The 21,814-nt window shown below is 40.8% G+C and overlaps 1 protein-coding gene across 2 annotated transcripts in view; it reads left to right on the top strand.

The window, feature by feature from the left end:
- The first annotated feature begins 789 nt into the window (after nucleotides 1-789).
- Nucleotides 790-21,814, top strand: part of SCG3 (secretogranin III) — a 29,303-nt gene continuing 8,278 nt past the window's right edge. The window contains exons 1-10 of one of the 2 annotated variants that reach the window (XM_063313936.1): nucleotides 790-2,028; nucleotides 2,790-2,842; nucleotides 5,101-5,146; nucleotides 5,268-5,492; nucleotides 7,249-7,391; nucleotides 9,336-9,497; nucleotides 10,069-10,222; nucleotides 11,526-11,642; nucleotides 20,275-20,349; nucleotides 20,606-20,731. In XM_063313936.1, the coding sequence (XP_063170006.1) occupies nucleotides 1,935-2,028; nucleotides 2,790-2,842; nucleotides 5,101-5,146; nucleotides 5,268-5,492; nucleotides 7,249-7,391; nucleotides 9,336-9,497; nucleotides 10,069-10,222; nucleotides 11,526-11,642; nucleotides 20,275-20,349; nucleotides 20,606-20,731 (1,195 nt within the window). In that variant the 5' untranslated portion in view covers nucleotides 790-1,934. Of the gene's footprint in view, nucleotides 2,029-2,789; nucleotides 2,843-5,100; nucleotides 5,147-5,267; nucleotides 5,493-7,248; nucleotides 7,392-8,018; nucleotides 8,150-9,335; nucleotides 9,498-10,068; nucleotides 10,223-11,525; nucleotides 11,643-20,274; nucleotides 20,350-20,605; nucleotides 20,732-21,814 lie in introns of those variants that run through there. The other variant, XM_063313937.1, reaches the window with a different exon arrangement.

Below are 21,814 nucleotides of genomic sequence, written 5' to 3'. Positions count from 1 at the left end.
TTGAGGCATTTCTGTGGGCATGCATATATACAGATGATACCATTACTTTTAGTTTATAAATCATTTGCTGTATTGTGGATACAGCTGGGCTTTGCTGTCGTAACTATTTTTTTATTGAAATAGGCTAAATACTAAGGAATTTCTGCTGTAACTTCTGTTTTCTTGTTTATTTATTTCAGTTTTTTCCCACATGTCTTTCAGAGGTAGAAATAATTGTAATTCATCCTTGATACTCAGACATACCATTTACCCTCACCAGTTATTGAAAAAATTAAGCTATAAGAGGATACAATCATACTACTCAGAGATTAGTACGTCTCTCACCCTGATTATGTTCAGAAAGTAACTGAACACTTGGCTGTTCTCCCAGGCGAGGCCAATGGGGGTTGAACCCCTGTAGATTGTTTTATTGTAATTCAGAGTCCGTCTTCTGGTTGCTTATGATCTGTTTCTTCTTTTAATTGTTCTTACTTTTTTAATATAAGCCACCCAGAATCATCCGGAATCACATGACCTCTAAACTGAATGAAAATCATCATCATCATCATCATCATCATCATCATCTGGAGGAGTTACTTACTTTAGCTCATTCACATTGTTCCTTGCTTCCATCTTTTCCCATCCAGGCTCTGAGCAACCCAAATCTGTCAACATGGTAGCTGTATGAAGTACCCATAGGATTGGAATTCATGTGTTGCTTTTAAGAACTTACTGTGGTGTCCCCTCCATGGTCTTTTACAAGTAATCATCATGGCAAACAAAAGAGGAGAATATCTCATATAATCTGGTGCACTTATTCCTTTATAGCAATTCTGCCCTGGGCACCTTTGACCTTACAAGTCTCTCCCTGGAAGTCCCCCAAATCAGCTGTCTCTAGACGAATTTATCTTTGAGGCTCTCCTACATACTCTTCCTCAGCTGCACTGGGGCCACAGTCCTTGGAATGTTCAGGGGCCATACTTGCTGGGGACGCTGAGAATTGATGCTTACTCGTTTGACCGATACCCAGCTGGGGGATGAAAATGGGCCAGAAAGGTGAAAATGTCACATGCAGAAACTGTTGTACAGTTGTACTTTACTGTATTGAAGAGAAATCCACTGTTGCATCCTTCCTCCCTTTGCTGCTGCAAACCGATCCCTTCTCCTGAAATCTTGGGGGAAAGAAGCTTTGAAACAGCCTGAGTCTTTGTTCTAGGAAGCACCCAGCAAAAAAGACATGCTCTCCTCACCCCATGAGTTGGGGAAGTCAAACTACCTTTTATCATAAATGTCAGTTTACTCTGTGCATCACTTCAAGGGAGGGTCACTGTCATGTGTGCAGACATGGTGTGCACCCCTTTCTCTTTCAGAATGAGGTGGGCATGGCATCCTGCTGGAAGCAAGGATCTTTGTGGGCAGAACGCACCTGGAAACAAGGAATATTTTCATACTGGGCTTTAATGCTTTCCTGTAACTCTTTCCAGCAAGTGAGGCTGGGCTAGAAAGAGAGTGTGTGCAGCGCACGCATGCTCCAGCTTCCGCAGCCCCCTCCCTTCCTTTCTCATCCCTGATCTCCTCCCCTCTTTTCTCCTCCACCCCTGCTTGGAGCTGCCGAGAGGGAAAGGAACTAGCTCATCTATTGATAGGGAAAGGCAGAAAAAGGGAGGAGGTAGATCTGTCACTGGGAACCTCTCCAGCATTCTCCCCAAGTAGCTGACTTCATCCAGGAGCAGCTAGGACTCTAGGTGCTAGGATTTCAGCACCAGAAGCCCTGGATAGCTCCAGATTCATTGAGCTGGTACTTTGAGCTACTGGCTGAATCCGCCCAGAGACGTCACCACACAAAGAAAAAGAGGCGAAGCATCCTCGCTGGGTGGCCCTTTGATCTTGCTCAAGCACAAGATCCTTCTCGTCCCCTTTCTCTTGAGCCCCACAGCAAGGGTTTCTCCTAACCCATGGGCAGAAAGATGCTGCTCAAGCTGTTAACTGTGTTGTCCTTGATTGTCGGCCAGCTGTTCGGCTTCCCGAAGCCTGAAGGTACAAGAGAAGGTAAGTAGAGCAGCCTTATGTTGGGTTGTCCCATTTTAAAGTTCCTCATCTTTCAGTGGTTGTAATGTATTCCGACCCTTCATTGCCTTGCAACACAAAGGAAATAACTTGAAGAGAGGTTGTGAGAGATTGAACCATGTTTAAAGAATAAAAATTATACAGTATTGGTCCAATTTGGCTCCAAAACCTACTTGTACAGATTCAGAACACAGCCCCTAGGTTAAAGCTGATGTGTGTGCCAAGTTAAATAGAAAGAAGAAAAGGGGGAGGATTTCAAAAACATTGGAGGAAAAAGTTTTTATTCCTTTTATTCTAGATTTTCTTCATGCTGGGCCTGTTCGATTTGCAGGGAAACATTTTCCCAGTCTCTCTTTGTATGGGTTCCTCTTAATGTCATACAATCTTTTAATCTCTTAATTATTCCAAGCTGATTATGTTACTGCTATTTTGGTCTAGTTCTTATAAGGTTTTTTTTTATTATGTGCATTAGATGTATAATGAGAAATAACAATGATGCTCTTATGTGAAGAAATATATCCAGTTTTAATTTCATTAATAAAAACAAATCAAATGTTTTGTTTTTCCCCTGACAAGGTTTCCCTGGGACTTGTTTCATCATTTTTAAACAAGTAGAGTATTAAGGAAGGAGGTGGGGATGAGCTTTAATACTATGCTTTATTATTATATATGTAGGTATGTGCCTGAGAGAGTGAGACTGTCATTGTGCCATAGCTGCCTAAATATATATATCTCTATTCTAGATAAAGCAATATACAACAGAGAATTAAGTGTAGAGAGACCATTGGAAGAACAGGTAGGTAAACAAGTTTCTGAACAAATATACTTCAGTAATGTAGAAATCAGCAAAAAGCTAAGCCTCTAATTGTCAGGAGAATCCCAGTGATCTGGAGGAATTAATTTCATAGTACTAGTCAAAAACCAAACACACCGAAAATCCTGTGCTGCATAAACATTCCAACTAAATATATGTATATTTACTAGGACAGAAACCCTGCAAAAGTCAATGTATACAATTGTTTGTACAGAAGCTTGTGTACAACTGCAACCTTGCTACGGCATGAGCTCTTAGCAGACGAGTGACTAATTCATCACTGGCAAAAAAAATCAGATTCATGCCTCTGATGACGTAGATGTCCACACATCAAAAGCACACAAAAGAATAATTGCCAGTCTTCAAAATGGTCTGGTATTCTCGAATGTTTTGATGATTAGCCAAAGCTTCAGGAAAAAAATTATTGGAGTGATAGCCGTACAAAGTTTTGAGGATTCCACCCCACTAAGGGCTTTCCATAATGATCACTTTAGCCTTGCCTTTTTCTTTGAAAAAGAAGAACATGGGGCTGAATCAGACCTGGGGTCCATTTGTTCCTGTTGTCAACATGACAAACATTGGCTCCCAAGGGTTTTAAACTGACATTTTTCCAGCCCTGCCTGAGATACCAAAATTGAACCTCGGCTCCCTTGCACAAAGAACAGTTCCCTTCTGCCGAGCTACTGCTTATCTTCCTCCATTTACAAAATCAATAAAAGCATCAATGGGCATGTTCAAAATGCCCAATTTATTTTCTTGCTAGGGCAGATGGAGTGGCTCTGTTTGACATTCTTTCCTGGGGGCGGGGGGGGGGGGATATTTATTTTGCTTTATTTTACTATGTTTCCACAAACTGGCTACCAGACACTTTAGTAAAACAAGGAAATAATAAATAAGAGCTCCTATATTTTGAGATCCAGCAGCAATTAATAATCCAACAACCTAAAGAGGGAGAAGGAAAAAAAAATCAAAGGTAAAACCCACAAAGCATTAAAGAACATAAAGCAAACATCAAAGGGAATATAATGATTTTTGCCTACTGCTTAAGTGGAGATGTATGGAAGATGCTGCTTTATACTGAGTCAGGCTAATTGCCCGTTCAATCCAGTATTGCAAGCTAACTGGGCAAAGGTTGGCAGGTTTCTTTCAGCCACCTGCCATTTGCTACTTTTAGTTAAAGATAGCAAGGGTGAGACTAGGACCTCATACAGGCAAAGTATATGCTCTGCCATTGGCTTATCACCTCTTGAGAAAAGTTTATGTGTTCAGCGATAGGTGTTCAGTGATACTCCTTGAAGGCTGCTCCAGAAATTAAGAGCCACCACTGGATGCTCGCCATCCTTAGCTGCCATCCATCAAACCTCCAAAACCAAGGCTAACTGGAGCTAAGCAACTGGTGATCATCTAAGTCATGGACACCTTATTTCTTTCAGTCTGAAATCTGAACTTGGCCTTTCAAGTTTCAGTAACATGCTGGAGGCCCCATTACTCTCCACAAGCTCCATGTTTTTCTCTTACATCATATTAATTGTAACTTGGTGACAACTTAGAAAGGCGTTAAGATTTTGGGAGACCACGTGTGGCTCCAGACTATAGTTGTGCACCTTTGATCTAAGTGAACTGTATAACCATTGATCCAATCTCCCTTGACAATACTTTCCTTACACAGAAGTCCAATACTGAATAAACATAGCAGTCTGTTGATTAGACTGCTATTTTCACACCCACATATGTTGGGACTACAACATTGCAAACTGCCCAGAGTCCCCCGTTGGGGGAGATGGGCAGTGATATAAATTTAAATAATAATAATAACAACAACAACAACTAGAATTCCTGGCCAGCTTGCCAAAAGTCCATTCCTAGTGTCTATAGGAATGGCTGGATAAAGTTCTTTCGAGAAACTGGAATAAATTGGTACTAATAAGTATTGATCACATACTGTATATGCGTTATTTTGAGCTGGGAGTTACATTTGAAATTTTAAGAACAACACAGTCACTTTCAGAAAAGGCTGCCTTGAGGAAAGCATGTGCATTCACAAAATGGTTGCCATGGTAGGCACTGCCCATTGCAGAACATATTGAACAGAAGGCAAATTAGTAAGGCTGGTCCCCATCACTACTACTCCCAGGATACTTCCCCCTAGCCCAGTTTACTCCTGTTGGCTTGTCTTGGGCAGGTGGCCAAATGGACCAAATGAAGCCAGTTCAAGTTCTCACTTAGTCTTTTCTTCCCAGATTGCCGAAGCAGAGGCAGGCAAAATGAAGAAACCACCCTCAACCGGTAAGGCTTCTTTTCTTGTTCCTGACTCACCAACTATTCCTGACACTTTCTTATTCCTGACTCACTCAGATTGCCGCTTGCTCAGAGGCATGAGATGGTTTCTCACACATCTATATTACAGATCTTCCAGAAAATAAGCCAGAATTCAGGAATTATTCGTTTGTGGATGACTTGAACCTGCTGAGATCTGCTGTGGAAAAAGACAGAAAGGAAAAGGAAATGGAATCGATCAGGAGTTCCCTGTATAATCAACAGCTTGCTCTTGATGATGCAGATTCCACTAAGAGACGCAGGCTGGTAGATGAATATGACTCCACTAAAAGTGGTGTGGATTATAAATATCAAGGTACTGCATTAGCCTTCACTGGCCACAATTATGCTTTGAATGCATATTACATATGCAGATGAGTTGAACAGCTTCTCTGAATGCACGGCATCACAGTAGACTCATCAATCTTAGCAGAAAAGCACCAAGAATGCCAAGATGGCCAAATAATGCCAAATAATGCTGAAGTGGGCATATGAATGATATTTAGGAAAAAGAGGAGAGAGTGAAATTCAAACCATTATGCACAGAATGCACTTACCATGGCTTGTTAAGCAGACTATAGTAGCTTAGCCCACACATAACCATGATTTCATATTTCAGTGGCTAAGTCATATAAACAGCCTAAGCCCAAACCTAACCAATAGGATCAAAGCTTAGCGTGATATGCAAACAAAGGCATAGTTCCATAGCTGAGTTCTACAAGTGCTGGTCTTTGGATAGCCAAAATGGCACCTTATGTAACTAAGACTATAGATGTTGGCGCACTTGGGGGGAAAAGAGTAGGCTTGCAGAAACCTAACTTCGCAGAAATACCAAAAGTACAAAATTTTAGAATCCCAAAGTGAGGTGATGAACACCCAAAATAAGACGTATTACTTAACTGCAGAAGACTCACTTGAAGTAAGCTGGTGCCTTCTAGAGAAGTTGGAACATCTTCCTCCAAGTTGCCGATTTCTTGAATTCTAGTCACAAGACTTCTGGAGAGCATCAGGTGGGGGAAATCTACTCTATGGTGCTGCTAGCAAATCCAATCCTACTATAAAACACACTTTGGTACAGGAAGAACATTTCCATCAATGCCAACCTCAGCCTGTTCTCATGGACGGCTTCCAAATGCAAAGTAATCCCCAGATGCCATTAGAATAACCGTGGACAACAGAAATAGATGTCTTTTAATTCATCAGCATTACGTAAACAAATTTCTATCTGCGTCCACGATGTGAATTTGCCATGATGTTCACAATTAGAACTAGTCTTCGACATTTTGAAAAAGAAGGGCAGGAAGAGGTAATGACCCCTGATATGTGCAGAACATACCTTTGAATGTACTTATTTCACTTAACTATGAAGCACGATGCTAATTGAGCTCTGTTATATAGTCTGCCCTGCTCAAAACACATGATGGGAGTAGCTACACGCGCACACACGCACACACATTGTGGGGGACAGTCTACGGACAGCAAAGCCATGTAGCACGCTAAAGTTGCTATCCCCTGGTCCAGAAGAGCAGAAAATCACAAAGGTCTGATTTGATTTGATTTGATTTGATCTGATCTGATGCTGAAGCTCCATGTACTGTAGCTGGCCTGACATTCGGGCCTAATAATTATTAAGACCAGAGACAGGGCCAGCTCTACCATTAGGCACCATGCAGCTCTTCAAGCCTTGAGCATAGTCCCAGAGACCTCCAGGGGTGGTCCCCAAATTGTAACATTTAATGGGACAGAAGGGAAACATCATTAAATGTAATCATGTTAGGTATATTATTAAGCGCAATCATATTTTAACTATATTTAATTTCAATGTAATGTAAAAGGAAAGGGGAGGTGGTTTTTATTGTGGCATCACTGATTATTTTTTGGAGGGTGGTTCCCGGGATGCCACTTAGAGGCAAAACGTGGCCTACAACATTGGAGAAAATTATACCCTCCAAACTAGGCAGTGAGGCATCAGCCTAAAGGAGATGCCAAGGATTGAACTTGGGGCCTTGTATTCTACCACCAACCTACAACTCTCCCCAAAGCATCATTTTATTACCCTGTTATTCTTTCAGATGACCCAGATGGACTTCATCAGCTTGATGGGACACCATTAACAGCTGAAGATATTGTTCAGAAGATTGCCATGAGAATATATGAGGAAAATGATAGAGGAGTCTTTGACAAGATTGTTTCCAAGCTTCTAAATCTGGGCCTGGTAAGTGTTTGGGGCATCTATTTATTTATACACCAGCTTGATTTTCTCTCCTATCCCTTTTTTGGGGTTCAGAGACTATTTTAAAGAAAATTTCTGAGCGAAGGAATGAATAAATGAATGAATTCATCTTGAAATGAAGGGGTATTGTTTTGCATCCGAGCTCAGGCTTTGAACAGTAAGTTCAATTTGCATCAAACACATGTTGCTTGGCCATGATATGCAAGTTGCCCATTTCTTGAAAACTTTGATTGACAAATAAGCTCAAAAGGTGGGGAAAAATAGCAAGGACATGAGAAGTACTTCCTATTAAGTTCTTTCCCATCACCATGTCCTCCAAAGTTTCTGGGAATTCTTATGAAAGATACACCCTGCACATCAGATGAACAATAAAACAGTAATAATTTCAACTGACTTCAGAAGAACCAGGCTAATTTATCTCAACTGAGAACACAACGTTTCATCACTGCTGAAATATGATAAGGGATGTTCCTTAAAGAGTTGACACATTACTCTTGTCTTCAAGCTAAAATCCATGCAACAGTCACTTATTATTATGCATGTTTAAAGATACACTTGGGCATTTGCTTATCTTTAGGCTAATGGTCAGTCTTGTCTAGTGCTATCCCAACTGGTACTCATTATGCCTTCTCAGTGCAAAGCATGTGCTTGGCCATTGATCTATGGCCCCATTTTAAAATGCAAAAATGAACTAACACCGACTAAGTCAGTGGACTCTTCTCCTGGGTTCACAGATTGCAGTAAGTCACAATTATTTTAACCATGGTTAGTTGAACAAGCTTTAAGTCTGGTTCAGACAGGGATACAAAACTATATTGTAATTTGCTTAGTTTGGGCAGTGTATTGTGTAAACTGTTTTATAAAGCAGGGATTATGGCTCAGCATGTTATATGAACCCAAACCAATGTAATTTATTTAATTAACTGTGATTTACAAAATGATTATGAATCCTGTCATAATTATTCATTGGTTCATACACACAAAGGATGTGCAAATCCACACACATGGTTTGCCCGTTGGTCCACCTAGATCCATATTGGCCAGGTTCACATCCTATACTTAATCATGATTGGTTTTAACTATGGTTTGATAGACAAATGCCTTGGTTCACTTATAAAGTGAAACACTAATCCAAGGTTTATTTATTTATATTTATTTATTTTTCAAATTTCTATCACCACCTATCTCCCCCAAGGGGGACTCTGGGCAGTTTACAATAACATTGGAAGTTAAAACTATAAAAGACATAAATTATCATACAAATAACCAACATAAATAGAAAAGTAAATGAATATAAAATCCAGCAGTGACAGGATTACCAGAGAGATGCAACCTTATACAACCTCCGAGTTCAAATGACTATAATACCAAACAAATCATGTTACAATGGAGCATGCATGGTCCCAGATAGGGAGATGCAGAGTTGTAGGTAAGCCTTCTCCAGTGTGATATCAATGGTCAAGCTGTCCAGAGATATAGCCAAAGCATGTGAATTGCACCAGAGTGGAAAAAGAAGTTCAAATGTAGAGGTGAAGAGGAGCCTTAATCGATTACAATGAATCTGTGAATCTTAACCTGTTTTCTGTTTAGTTTTGCATTTTTAAAAAAGAAGCAGAGTTTTCATAGAGTTGAGCTGAACAACTGGTCACTTATACAGAGACAACCGTTCAGTTACAAGCGGTTTGCCTTTACCTCTTTCTTTCTTTCTTTCTTTCCTCCCTCCCTCCCCCCCTCTTCTTTTCAAATTTCCAGTCTAGCCTTTAGATTCTGCAAACACAGCACAGCAGAATAAAAATGATTCAGAGTCTACAATGGAATTCATCTGGATTAAAGTGTGGTTTCTATTTGCCTTTCTGTCTCAAAAGCACATAGGCAGAGCTCACTGAGAGAACCAGAAAAAGTCAGTCAGTCTTCTTTTTTCCCCAGATCACCGAAAGCCAGACCTACACTCTAGAAGAGGAAGTGGCTGAGGCATTGCAGCAGCTGATTGCTAATGAAGCCAAAGATCGGGAAAAAGCATCTGAGGATCCTGAGGCTTTTCCAAGCAGAAGTAACAGTCAGACCAAAGAGAAGCAGAAAGAAAAAATGGTAACACTTCTTAACTATACTGTAACCCACTATTATGGGACAGTTCAATGGATGTGCCCACTTGCCAATCATTGTTTTAGGAAATGCAGCATCTAGGTTCAAGAACTTTTCTATCTCTGAGACAGCTATCACAATATATCCTAAAATAGTGCTGTCTTGGTAGGATCCAATATTAGCTGAGTTCATACAACTTACTTAGCCCTAACCAAACAGCCCATATTGTAGTTTAATGTATGGAATGACCCCAGCCAATTCTCTTTCATAAGAAGGCACCAAGATGCTTTTGAGTACTCACTAGCAGTGTGTTAAGGTAATGGACTCCCTATGGTTCATTTCCAGCATTTGGTACTTAAAAAGTAGACTTTTAAAGTGTTCTTATAAATCTAGCTACTATGGCTACTAGCTGTTGCTAGGCCTACTTTGTACTAATTTATCTAATCCCTTGTTTGGTGAAGGGAAATGGACTAATTCTCTGGTCAGGCATTATTCTTGCTGTGAATCTAGCTGGTATCAAATATTTTGGTTCTGATGTCCAAAGATACATATTTCAATTTTTTATTTTTTTATGAAGGTGTTAAAAAACACTGATCGGGATGATACCTTGGATAATACTTGGGTTTCCACCAACATCTTAGAAAGAAGAAATGAACTGCCCCCAGAGGATCACTTTCAGGATCTCCAGTATTTCCCTAATTTCTATGAACTGTTAAAAAGCCTTAACTCGGGTGAGTTTCCTATGGATTAATCATTTCAAAAAGCAGAGCTATCCCATGTTTTATTTAATTTATTTATTTTTTATTTCTTGGATTTATAAGCTGGCTATTCTCATAAAAGCAACTCTGGGCAGCTTACACCATTTAAAAACAATACACTGGCATAATATAAAACATAAACAATAGTGTAGTCAGATCAGTCTAAACAAACAATAACACATCATGGGCTCTGACCAACCCTCCACTTCCTGTTCCTGGGAACGCATCTACATCTTAAGAGCCATCTGAAAAATTCATTTCAGACCATTTTGTGTTTCAGTTATGCACATTTTTATGCTGACACAAATGACTTGCTGAGTTGGACTCATGTATCACACTTATTATTTATTTATTTATCATTTATCATTCAAATTTTATTACTGCCCATCTCCCCCAAAAGAGGGACTCTGGGTGGCTTACAATAAAATCAAGCTATAACCATAAACATTAAAATCTCATAAAAATCAACACATTACAAATATAAAATGCAATAAATAAATATAAAATCCAAGAGGCTATAAATTCCAAGCTGGTGGGAGGGGCTCTAGGGTGTGAGCCACCCCCAAAAATGGTTACCCACTTTCCCACCCCAAGCGAGACAGCAGAACCAAATCTTCAGGGCCTTCCGGAAGGGGCCTGCCTCACCTCCGGGGGCAAGATGTTCCAAAGGGCAGGGGCCACTGCAGAGATGATTTGCCAGCTGCCTTTGGGATCACAAAGCACAGACCTGGATTTACAAAATGCAGTGGCTAAGTTCACACAGCTCATTAAACCAAGCCCGAGCAAACAACATGATGGCTTAACATGATACATGAATCCACTGACTGACATATTGCTTATATCATTAAATGACAATGCTCTGGGAGAAAAGCAGTAAATAAAGGCACTAGAAATACCCATTCACTTGGAGTGCTTGTTGGAGAAGAAAGGCAGGATCAAAATGAATAGAAATTAAATAAATGCTGAGCCATCACATTCTTATTTCTGTATAAATCAGTGGCCATAACCCCCAGCTGCCATGATCTGTATTGGTCCAGAATAGCAAATGTGCAGAATCTAGTTATGTAGAATAAGTAAGTGTTTTTCAACAGGTCCATAAATTCAGAATCACTCTGCCATGCAAGTAGCCTCCTCTCCTGGAAATCAAACTGACTTAGAGAGGGAAACGTGCCAATGAATAAATAACACGAGTGGTTTTTAAGCTAAAGAATAATAATACCCTTGCTTCCAAGAGACCATGTATCTGTTTACACAGTTGTTCTCTTCATTCATGCAGAGGAAGAAGTGAAGGAAAAGGAAACCTTGATTACAATCATGAAAACTCTAATAGATTTTGTCAAGATGATGGTTAAATATGGAACCATCACACCAGAGGAAGGTGTTTCATACCTCGGTAAGAGCATATTGATAATTTTTTACTGACTTTACCATTGACTGACATGTTGCTTATATCATTAAATGACAATGCTCTGGGAGAAAAGCAATAAATAAAGGCACTAGAAATACCCATTCACTTGGAATGCTTGTTGGAGAAGAAAGGCAGGATCAAAATGAATAGAAATTAAATAAATGCTGAGCCATCACATTCTTATTTTTGTATAAATCAGTGGCCATAACCCCCAGCTGCCATGATCTGTATCAAAAATAATAACCATATTATTTTTCTCATGAATTCCGCCAGGTAAGACCTTTTAGTCTCAAGTCTTATTCATATCGAAGCACTGACTGTTACTTAAGGGTGTGTCAAAATGCAAAGTTTTGGTCTCCGGGGTCTTCATATGAAGGAACATTAATTGGGATCAGGAAACCAGAATAGGTTTCCCCACAAATTGATATAAGGCTATTTGTTTTTTAAAATTATTATTCCCCTGACTGCTAAGGTCTCTCTTCTAAAAGGCTGTCTTATTATGAAGCCATCCAGTTATTAAGTATTGCAACAGAAACTGTTTTAAGGATCTAACATGGGGTGGAGTTAACTGGCACATTATGCTTGGCAATGCCATATGTGCTCGATAAAGGTTGGGCTGTAAATGATTGAATGGCCTTTCATTGAGGGCATTCTCTCAGACAGATGGATATCTAGTTTGCTGTAGCCCTAAAATTAGTTGTGGAATGCAGAAACCCAGTTCCTTATTTGTAAATCTCATGGTTGTGTTTTGCACAAAAATAGTAAGTTTTGATGACAGAGTACCCTAATCAAAGTTGTGAAATATTTCTATGCTTAGCTATACAAGAAGTGTTGCATAAACTCTAGGTCTATCTTTAATTTACATATTGAGCTGTTTCAAAATGAGGAACTGGGCATTAGAATTGTCAACTGAAAACTTGCTTTATGCAAATGAGGCTTGATTGTTGCTAGTGAATAGTGTTTCTTTAAAAATGCAGATTTAAAGGAAGGACCAGAATTTAGCCTTGCTGTAAATAAGACTGGGGTGGGGGGTTGCTGATTCCCCTTCTATGCAAACCATTAAGGGAAGTCAGATCATAATTTATGTATCTCCTGCTCCCTAGCTCTTTACTAAGAAAAATAGCCATCTAGATCTTGCTTTAAAGTACAGGTCTACTCAAATATAAATTCTTATTTGGTGTGATTCCCCATAGAAATAGTCACACAGTTTGATTCTTCATCTTGCCTGAAGGCTTGAAAACCCTCTGTTGGAAAATGGCCAGCCTCTATAGCTGTTTTCATTATCTATGCCACAGTGCTTGCATGGGAATGTATAGAGGCTAAGATTCAAAGATGTAAGGCAGATCTATTATATTTTCTTCACCCCAAATCTTTTTTTTTCCCTCTCTCTCTCCCGTATCACAATCTGCTTCTTAAAACCAGGAGGTTTCCATTTGTGATGCAGCCTGGCTGAGAGAACTCTGCTGCTTTGGAGGTAGAAGGGGATGGGATCACCCATTTCCTCATATCTCAACAGGCTAGTAACTCTTTCAGCAACTTGACATGTTTGAGAGGGTGGAAATACCCTTAGCAACTGCTTCACTACAAAGGACATTTGAGTCTCTATCCTAAATAAGTATCTGAGATAACAAGAAAGAACAATAAAAAGTCAGAATTTTTCCTCTAAGTGGTGAAGAATTTAAAAAATTAAGTCAAAATCAAATTATGCAGGAGATTTTTTTACTTTAATCCTGTCCGATTCTCGGAGACTGCCTGGACAAGTCCCTCCAATTTTCTGGGCAAGATTTTTCAGAAGTGGTTTGCCATTGCCTCCTTCCTAGGGCTGAGAGAAAGGGACTGGCCCATGGTCACCAAGCTGGCTTCGGGCCTTAGGTGGGACTAGAACTCACGGTCTCCTGGTTTCTAGCCTGATGCCTTCACCACTACACCATGCTGGCTCTCATACAGGAGATAATCTCCTTCAAATCAGTGAGACTTAATTATCAATCACTGGGGTTTCTCCTATAAATGAAAAAGGCTGCTGGTGACTCACGTTTTCTACATTTGGTTGCCCCTGTCTGCTAAAGCATTTTATTTTTATTTATATTTCAAATTTAGTCACCGCCCATCTCACTCAAAGAGCAACTCTGGGCAGTTTACAATAAAAGCATCCCCGAGAAATGTCTATTCAACCTCTGCTTGAACACATCCAGTGAAGGGGAACTCAACACCATGCTGGGCAACCTGAGTGTGAACCAGCCCCAGGAAGATGCAACTACAGTTGTGGTCCAGTTCCACTCTACTAGTTAGAGATGCTCCACTGGCAACATTATCTTTCATCATAAAAGCAGCCAGTGGAGCAAAAAGCACCCTTCTCCAGGGTATCTCTGTTGCACTATATTTAGCATCACTGCTGAGAAGTTGCTCTGTATTTTTGACCTTCAAAACGCTGATCTTCTGGAGCCTTGAGAAATGACGAAATTATTAGCTTAATAATGGACGGGAAAGGTGATGCATTTTATTGCCAAAGTTGCTATAATCTGTGAAAAGATTTAAGATGTGCAGTTGCTTCTGGAGCTTTAAATGGTTGCTGGAGTAGATTCTGCCATTGCTGCCATCGAACAAAAAGACCTTTTTCCCACCCTACACTGCAAATAAAAAGCTGCACCTATAGCCAGAATGGTAGGTTCTTTGCCAAAATCCACAGCCAGAAAAAATAATTCATATTAGATCCTAGAAGGTACCTCTTTAAGATGCCTCCCTTTTCTACCACTTGGGTGGGATTGCCCAGTTATGTCTTTCCAGAGCATGAGGAGGATATCAAGTTGGGGAAGGCTGATTGTGAGGATTGTCCAACTGCCTTGATGGCCAAGACACGAACCAACTATCAGCACATGCACTACCGATCAGCTTCAGGACTCTGTCGTCTTGGAAAAACAACAGCCACCATCCCAAACCACTTCGCCTGCAGCAAAAGTCCACGGATGTCTTCATTTGGACCTGCATCCAGCGAGCTCTACAAAATCACGGCTGGATTTAGAGCAGCTGCCTTAAAATATCCCTGTTTGCTCTGAGCGCTAGAGCTTCCAGCTTAAATTATGGATGAAAAAGCAATACATCTTTTACTAGCCAGGTCCTTTTTTTCTCTCTGTCTCTCTTTTGAGCTTCTTGTAGGACAGTTTGTGAAGGCAAGAAGTTTAAAAGCACATCTTTGGAACAGCTGGTCTGGGAACTGAAAAGCCCTTAGCATGCTGTCACTCTTTTTGCATCTTGTGCTAGGGGGATGGGGTGGGGTGGGGTTAGGTGGGGAGGGGGCAGAGAGAGGTCTAGCCTGTCATTTGGTCATGGGTGTTATTTGATCTCTCAATGAGCAGTGCAGGACTTTGTATTCAAGCCCAGAACCCTGGAGGTGATAGATCAAATCCCATTCTTCTGGCTCTGGTTCTGAATTCCAGTTTGGCCTTTCCATTCGGAATCACAGTTTATTTCCTATGCTGTGCTTTCTCAACTGGAAGTGTTCATGTGCAAAGACAGTCCTTTTGCAGTGTATGTAGTCTTGGATAAGCTGCTGTTTTTAAAACCAGTTTTAAAAACTGCACATGGTGCTTTGATGAGGGTTGGGGCCATTGGAGCAATGGAAGAACTTAGCCTTCCTCCTTCCTTTTGTCTTTGGGAAAAGCTCTCACTTGTTGCATTGGGGGGGGGGGGCAGGGGAGTACACATCCTGCTCCACAGCCTACTCCATCTACCAGATTGTTCTACCAGACTTTCCTGCAAGGAACTCAAAAAGAAAAAAAAGGACCTGGCTAGTAAAAGATGTATTGCTTTTTCATCCATAATTTAAGCTGGAAGCTCTAGCGCTCAGAGCAAACAGGGATATTTTAAGGCAGCTGCTCTAAATCCAGCCGTGATTTTGTAGAGCTCACTGGATGCAGGTCTAAATGAAGACATACGTGGATTTTGCTGCAGGTGAAGAAAATCTATCTTAAAGGCGCCACTGTCCTGCAACTGTACCAATTTTTGAATTTCTCAGTGCCCTAATGCAAGAAAGATGAGAAACAAACAAAAAAAAAGTAATCTCTGTATTACTTCACAGAATATGTTGTAAGGGCAAATTTCCTGTTCAGATTCCAGCACCTAACATTCACTTCAATTAATTTGGCTGCAAGAGGGAAAAAGAAGTGTCTGAACCGCCTCAAAGCTTTCCGCAGCCATATTTGTGAAATGTGTTCGGGGGCGGAGGGTATGTGGGGCGAATACCAGCAGAGAAAAGTTGAAAGGCCTGTTAAAAATGGAGATGGGAGAACAAACTAGAGTAAGAATAATTTTTCCACAAATGTTCCCAGTTCTTCTTTCAAGCCCTCACATTATGGGGCAGGAAGAATGTTACTGGAAATTACAAAATTCCCTCATCTGGGTCCAAAACAACTTCTTTTTTTGCAGAGTTGCTACCTTCCAACCTTGCACAGGGTCTGTATGATTACTGGCTGTAATCAATAAATAGTAAGCAATTCAAACAATAAGAATGCTTGAGTTAACTATTTTCCACAGTCCATGGGCGGAAAGCCATTCACTGTCACACGGACAGCCTTCGTCCCCAAATTCACACCTTCCTCCATCACACATGACTCAGCCATTGCATCTTGAGCCTTCATGCAAGTGAGTTTGGACTTGTTTTGATGAGGAGGGACATGAACAGATGCTATTCTGCATCTAATCTTCCCCCATGTTTTGCTCTTCTTTACCAAAGCAGGCAAATCTTGCCTCCTACATTCCCTTGAGGGTGATGTGGGAAGCCATATGCCAGTTGGTGGGTGAAGTTGAAATAAATCAGAGGAGGGAGCAAAGCCAGAAGAGAATGGAATCATCCAGTCTATTCTTGCCATCCCCTTTCTCTCCATTCCCTTCTGACACCCTTTCTTTCTCATTTTCTCCATGGAGTTAGCTGCCAGTATTACAGAGTTCTGAATTAATCACCTGCAAAGGGCTTTTGAAACTAGGTTGAGGGTCATATCTGGTCCACAGGTTACCCAGCCCTGACAGTATGGCCTTAGCGAGAGGTGTCAAGACATGTACATATCACCTTTCTTTCAATGTATTGCAAACTCATGTAAGCGAGAACTCTAGAGTTTGAAGTTTTTTCCTGGCTCTAAACCAAAATTGTTGTTTCCAGCCAACGCCTCATCCTTGGCTGGTGAAGTTGGAAAAGAAGGGTAATGAGAAAAAATGGAAAAGGTGCAGGCTGTCTTTTGAATGACATAGAAGCTCCGAACTGGGCTTTCAGCTGAGGTGAAGTACTGAAACTACTTTAGTTGCGTTGCTGGATTCTGAGTAGAGAGGAATGTGGCCCTACTAGTTTTCCTGGACTTCTTATTGGCTTTTGAGGCCATTGACTGTAGTGTCCTTCTCCGTTGCCTAGTGACATTGGGCCTTCAGGGCTGAATCCTGTATCCTCAAGGCCCAAGGGGACTACTGTGCAATACCTAAATGTTGGCTTATGTTTCCATAGAGTTCCACCTTGTGCCTCATGCTGTTTAACATCTATATGAAACTGCTGGGGGAATCACTTCATGGCCTCCAAGCACGACTGTTCCATACCATCCAACTTCAAAGATGTTTTTCAACTTCTTGGTAGAGTCCTAGTTGTCATGAGTAAGGATGGCGAGCAGAGGGCTCCCACCCAGACTGTCAAGCGCATGCGTAGCACTGAGGAACTGTTCAGCCATTCAAAGAGACACAGATCGGGACCGCCTTAACCTTTGGGGTTTATATGGCTGGGTTTTCCCACGCTTCCTCAGTTCGTTAGGATTCTTGTTAAGTACTACTAATAAATATTAGAGACCAAGTCATTGTCTCAGTGTGTTTCCTGGTAATCAGGACACTAGTATTTGATAGTGGTCTCACATCCTAATGGGCACTTAGGCCCAGTCTTCGCTTCTAAGCTCAGTCAAGGGCAGCCATTTACTGTCACCTGCTAAGGCACAAAATTACCCCATTTGTCAAGTTAAGGAATAGCCATGGCTTAAAGTGATCCAGAGTAGAATAGCTGAGTAGGGATTGGAGCTTAGGGCTTCATCATTTCTAATCTGCTGATCTAACCACATAATAAGTAGGGGTTGGAACAGGCACTGACTTAGTCTTCAGCAAAAAGAGATGAGGTATAGATGGCAGGATTTCCATTTATTTTATTTTTTATCTGGGGGGGGGACTGTATGCTGCTGTGAGCTGTAAGAAGTAATGTGGCATAGAAACATTAGTAATAAATAATAATTCTGTAAATATTCTTGAGTTGCCAAATTATGCATATGATGGATGAATCAAGAGTATTGACTTACCTTCATCATAATTACAATATTTCATCCTTGGATAACTCTTTCTGGTGGGGTGGGGGAATAGTAGGCCTTTTTCCCCTTATCGGATGACTCAATTCTACAGAAAATCTAGTTTTATTTGTTTCTAAGTTAGACTGACAGATGAACAAGTGTATGCTGAAAATGTGCTTTGCAGCGTATGTTTACGCAAAGAAGATCAGACTTGTCCAAAAATATTGTGGGATCACCCTGGGAATATATACTGAGGAACTCTGGAATGTCTCTGGAATAGACACACACACACACAGTATATAGTATTGCAATTTTGTTTTCTAGTCATTCAAAAACCTGTTTGGGCTAATTCCTTGTTTTCCTACAGTGGATAGAGTCCTAAGACTCTGCGTCAGCCTGGAGCTTTTTTTTTTTTTATCTGAGGAATCCCATGGATTTTTATTTTCAGGACAGAGTGTTGCAGATGAGATAGCAAATCGTAGCTTACCTACAATTTTGTCTGCACTCTGCTGATCAGCAGTGTCATTTGAGTGAACATTCCCTCTATTATTATACTGTCAGGGAGTCCCTACAAAACTGCTTAGAGGCACATGTGTCTTTTTAAAAAAATGTTCGTGTTTCTGTACAGCAATGTAGATACGGTCTTGCTTAACACATTCCGTAAAATTGTGTGTCATCCGTACCAATTCTGTCATCCGTACCAGTTAGTCTCAGTAACGCTTTGAAGATTGAAACTTCATTCTTTGGACCCATTTACTTGGAAGGAAGCCCCATTTCTGAACAGGGATGAACAAGACTCTGCTGTTGTTTCTCCTTTCAGTAGTTGCCACTTAGTGAAGGGAAATATTTTTGTTGTTGTTGTTCGGGTTAAAGCTATTATCCAGAAGGATGGGCACATTCAACCTGAAATCAGACATACAGTATTCCAGACAGTGGAATTTACTTCCAAGTGAACAAGAGAAAGCTGGCTTCTCTATAAACTGTTTAGCTCTAGGGGCATTTGTTTTAATTAGCAGTATAAAAAATAGACCATATAGGTGAAAGGTTGTCACTCCCATGAGTTCAGTTTCTTATTCAGTGTTTTTTTAAGTTACCAAGGCAACCAGCCTAGCAGTGACATCTGAACTTATAAAAGCCCATTAGGGCATCTATAGTTGCTTAGCTACGGTCCTGGTGAGTGACATTTAATGACTCACCCCATTAGAGTGATAGAAAGCCAATACTATGTCTACAACATATCCAGCTAGGGGATACCTACTAATATAATTTTGATTTAAAACAGCCTGTTACTTGCGTTCACCTTTTTATTGGGCTCTTTTTTTCCTTTTCAGCTTTTCTGCACAAGGAAGCAACAAAAACTCTTTAGGCAAAATTTAGCCCAAGAGAATTTATTCGGCAATTTGAGAAGCGATCTAGGGGATTTAAGCTAGATGGCGGCACACTGCTAAGCATGTGCGTCAAGACTCTGGAAAGATTTTTATGGGCTTGTAATAAGTATGCGTATGTTAAAAAACAAAACGGGGGTTTCCAGTTTCTGCTTGGTTGGTGGTTGTACATTTAAAAATATCCTAGCCTTGGTGGATGCAAAACTTGACAATGTGCTATCATCAAATCAAATGAAGAGTTCTGCACTGGCATGCCTGGGACTGCTGGAGCCCAATCTGCTAATAGATCTCCTCCTGTGCTGACAATGTAGTGCTTCTCTTACCTCGGATGGCCCCATCACCCATGTGACAGTAAATACAGAATTGCTCCCTAAATAATTATCTTTGATGGCTATAGCAGAGCTGTTTGGCAGTCTATATGTAGATTTTTGTTCCTGTTTGCAAAATATGTTCAGCAAGGTTGGGGGACAGGCTTATGTGTTATTAACTCCTGAGAGCCAGTTAATTAACTCCAGAGAGCCAGTTTGGTGTAGTGGTTAAGGCATCAGGCTAGAAAACAGGAGACTGAGTTCTAGTCCCGCCTTAGGCACAAAGCCAGCTGGGTGACCTTGGGCCAGTCCCTCTCTCTCAGCCCTAGGAAGGAGGCAAGGGCAAACCACTTCTGAAAATCTTTGCCAAGAAAACCACAGGGACTTGTCCAGGCACTCACTGAGAATCGGACACAATTGAACGAGGGGGAAAAAAACTCCTAGAAGTAATCCAGAGTGGAGAAGGTTTAACTCTGTCTGCCCCCATCAGTGTTACAGGAACCAGTTATTGGAGAGTTAACTCTCCCTTCCCTGTTCCAGAACAGACAAACTCATAAAAACGGGCTTGATTCTACACTGCAGCTCAAGAATGAGGGGTTTTGTGTTTTTTTCTGTCTTCCAGAAAATCTAGATGCCATGATAGCACTGCAGACAAGAAAGAAACTTGAAAAATCCAGTTCCCAGAACAAGCTGTCAGGTAATTTTGTGAAATGTGTTATTGCATCACTTTTCCAATTACTTTTCCAGAAGGCTTAGCTGAATTCTAATTTGGCAGTTTGAATCAGTTTAAATAGCAATTAAAACATAAACTAATCCAATTAAAAATCCGTTCATATGAATCCAGTCTTGCCACAACCATTACAGCATCAAAAGGTGTTAATATTCCCAGGTGTATGTGAGAATGTGCTACAATTCAGATGATTCAAGAGGTTTTCTGCTTGGGACCCCTCTAGACAAGAGCACTGAGGAAGCCGACAGCACAAAAACAGCCGCGGCTGAAATGGAAAAAGAATATGAAGGCCTGAAGGATTCCACAAAAGCTGAGGAAGAAGACACAGGTAACAACAAACAGCCCAAAGGTAAGTAGGTGAACATGTATGTAAGACAATGGTATTGCTTCCAAATCTTTATCTAACATAGTTAATAGCGTGGTTGATTGCCAAATAAGGTCAACCCACGATAATCAGAGGATATTGCTACAGGTGGCAGAGGCTGTGGGGCAGATTGAACACCACAGTCTGTTATTTCTGGTCTTGATGCTATGATTGTGCCCCAACTAACTGCAGTATTTGCTGAGCTCCATTGTTGCTTTCATGCTTGCTTAGCAGCTACCAAACTGACACCAAGCTTTGTGAGGAGCAAACAGGATGGCTTCAGGTCTGGTGCCACGGGGAAAGGATGTCCCCGAAACATGAAAAAGAAAGCAGCCGTATGCTTGTTACATTGAGCAATGGATTCAGTGAAATGAAATGGAAACAGTGCCAAACTTCCGGTACATATAGCAGGCTTTTCGAGAGCTGATCTACCACGTTTACAACAAGCAGAGCCTTCCTCTTTTCTCTGGAGCCCGAATGCTAGTTTTGCAATCCAAACGCAATGAGATCAATACACCACTCTTGGTTGAGATTTTCACCTAATTGTATGTATCCTGTTTCAAAGCATAAAATCGTTACCAAGTTCAGTAGTCTGCGTTGAGCATATTGATTGGCCTGTAATGTGAGATGTTTAAAATATAAGTAAGAGCAATCAAAATGCTGAGGGTCATTTCCAGGATGAACATTTTCCCCTGAATGGCTCTGAATGATACAGAGGATGAATGCCATGGGAGCTCTCAACATCCCCTCCCAACAGGAACACTTCTGCTGTCTTACACACAATAAATTGCTATAAACTTGCAGGGTTTGATCCGTAATTATTAGCTCTAGGGAAGCCGTTTGCAACGTGCCAGTTTCTAAATGACTTGGGACTGGAATCCTCAGAATTCCAGGGTTATAGGAGTCATAATCCAACATTAGAGAAAAAAAATGTGGAAACTATTCCTGGGTTGAGAAATGTTCTCCTGTTCTAAAACCATGCCACCCATTTTCAGATGGCTTATACCTAAATAAGACCCTTTAGTTGTTTTATTCTCCAGTGCAATAGACTGGTTTTCCATACTCTTC

Source organism: Candoia aspera, chromosome 13 (assembly GCF_035149785.1).
Source record: "Candoia aspera isolate rCanAsp1 chromosome 13, rCanAsp1.hap2, whole genome shotgun sequence".
NCBI classification, from domain to species: Eukaryota; Metazoa; Chordata; class Lepidosauria; order Squamata; family Boidae; genus Candoia; species Candoia aspera.
This window is presented reverse-complemented; position numbering and strand designations above follow the sequence as displayed.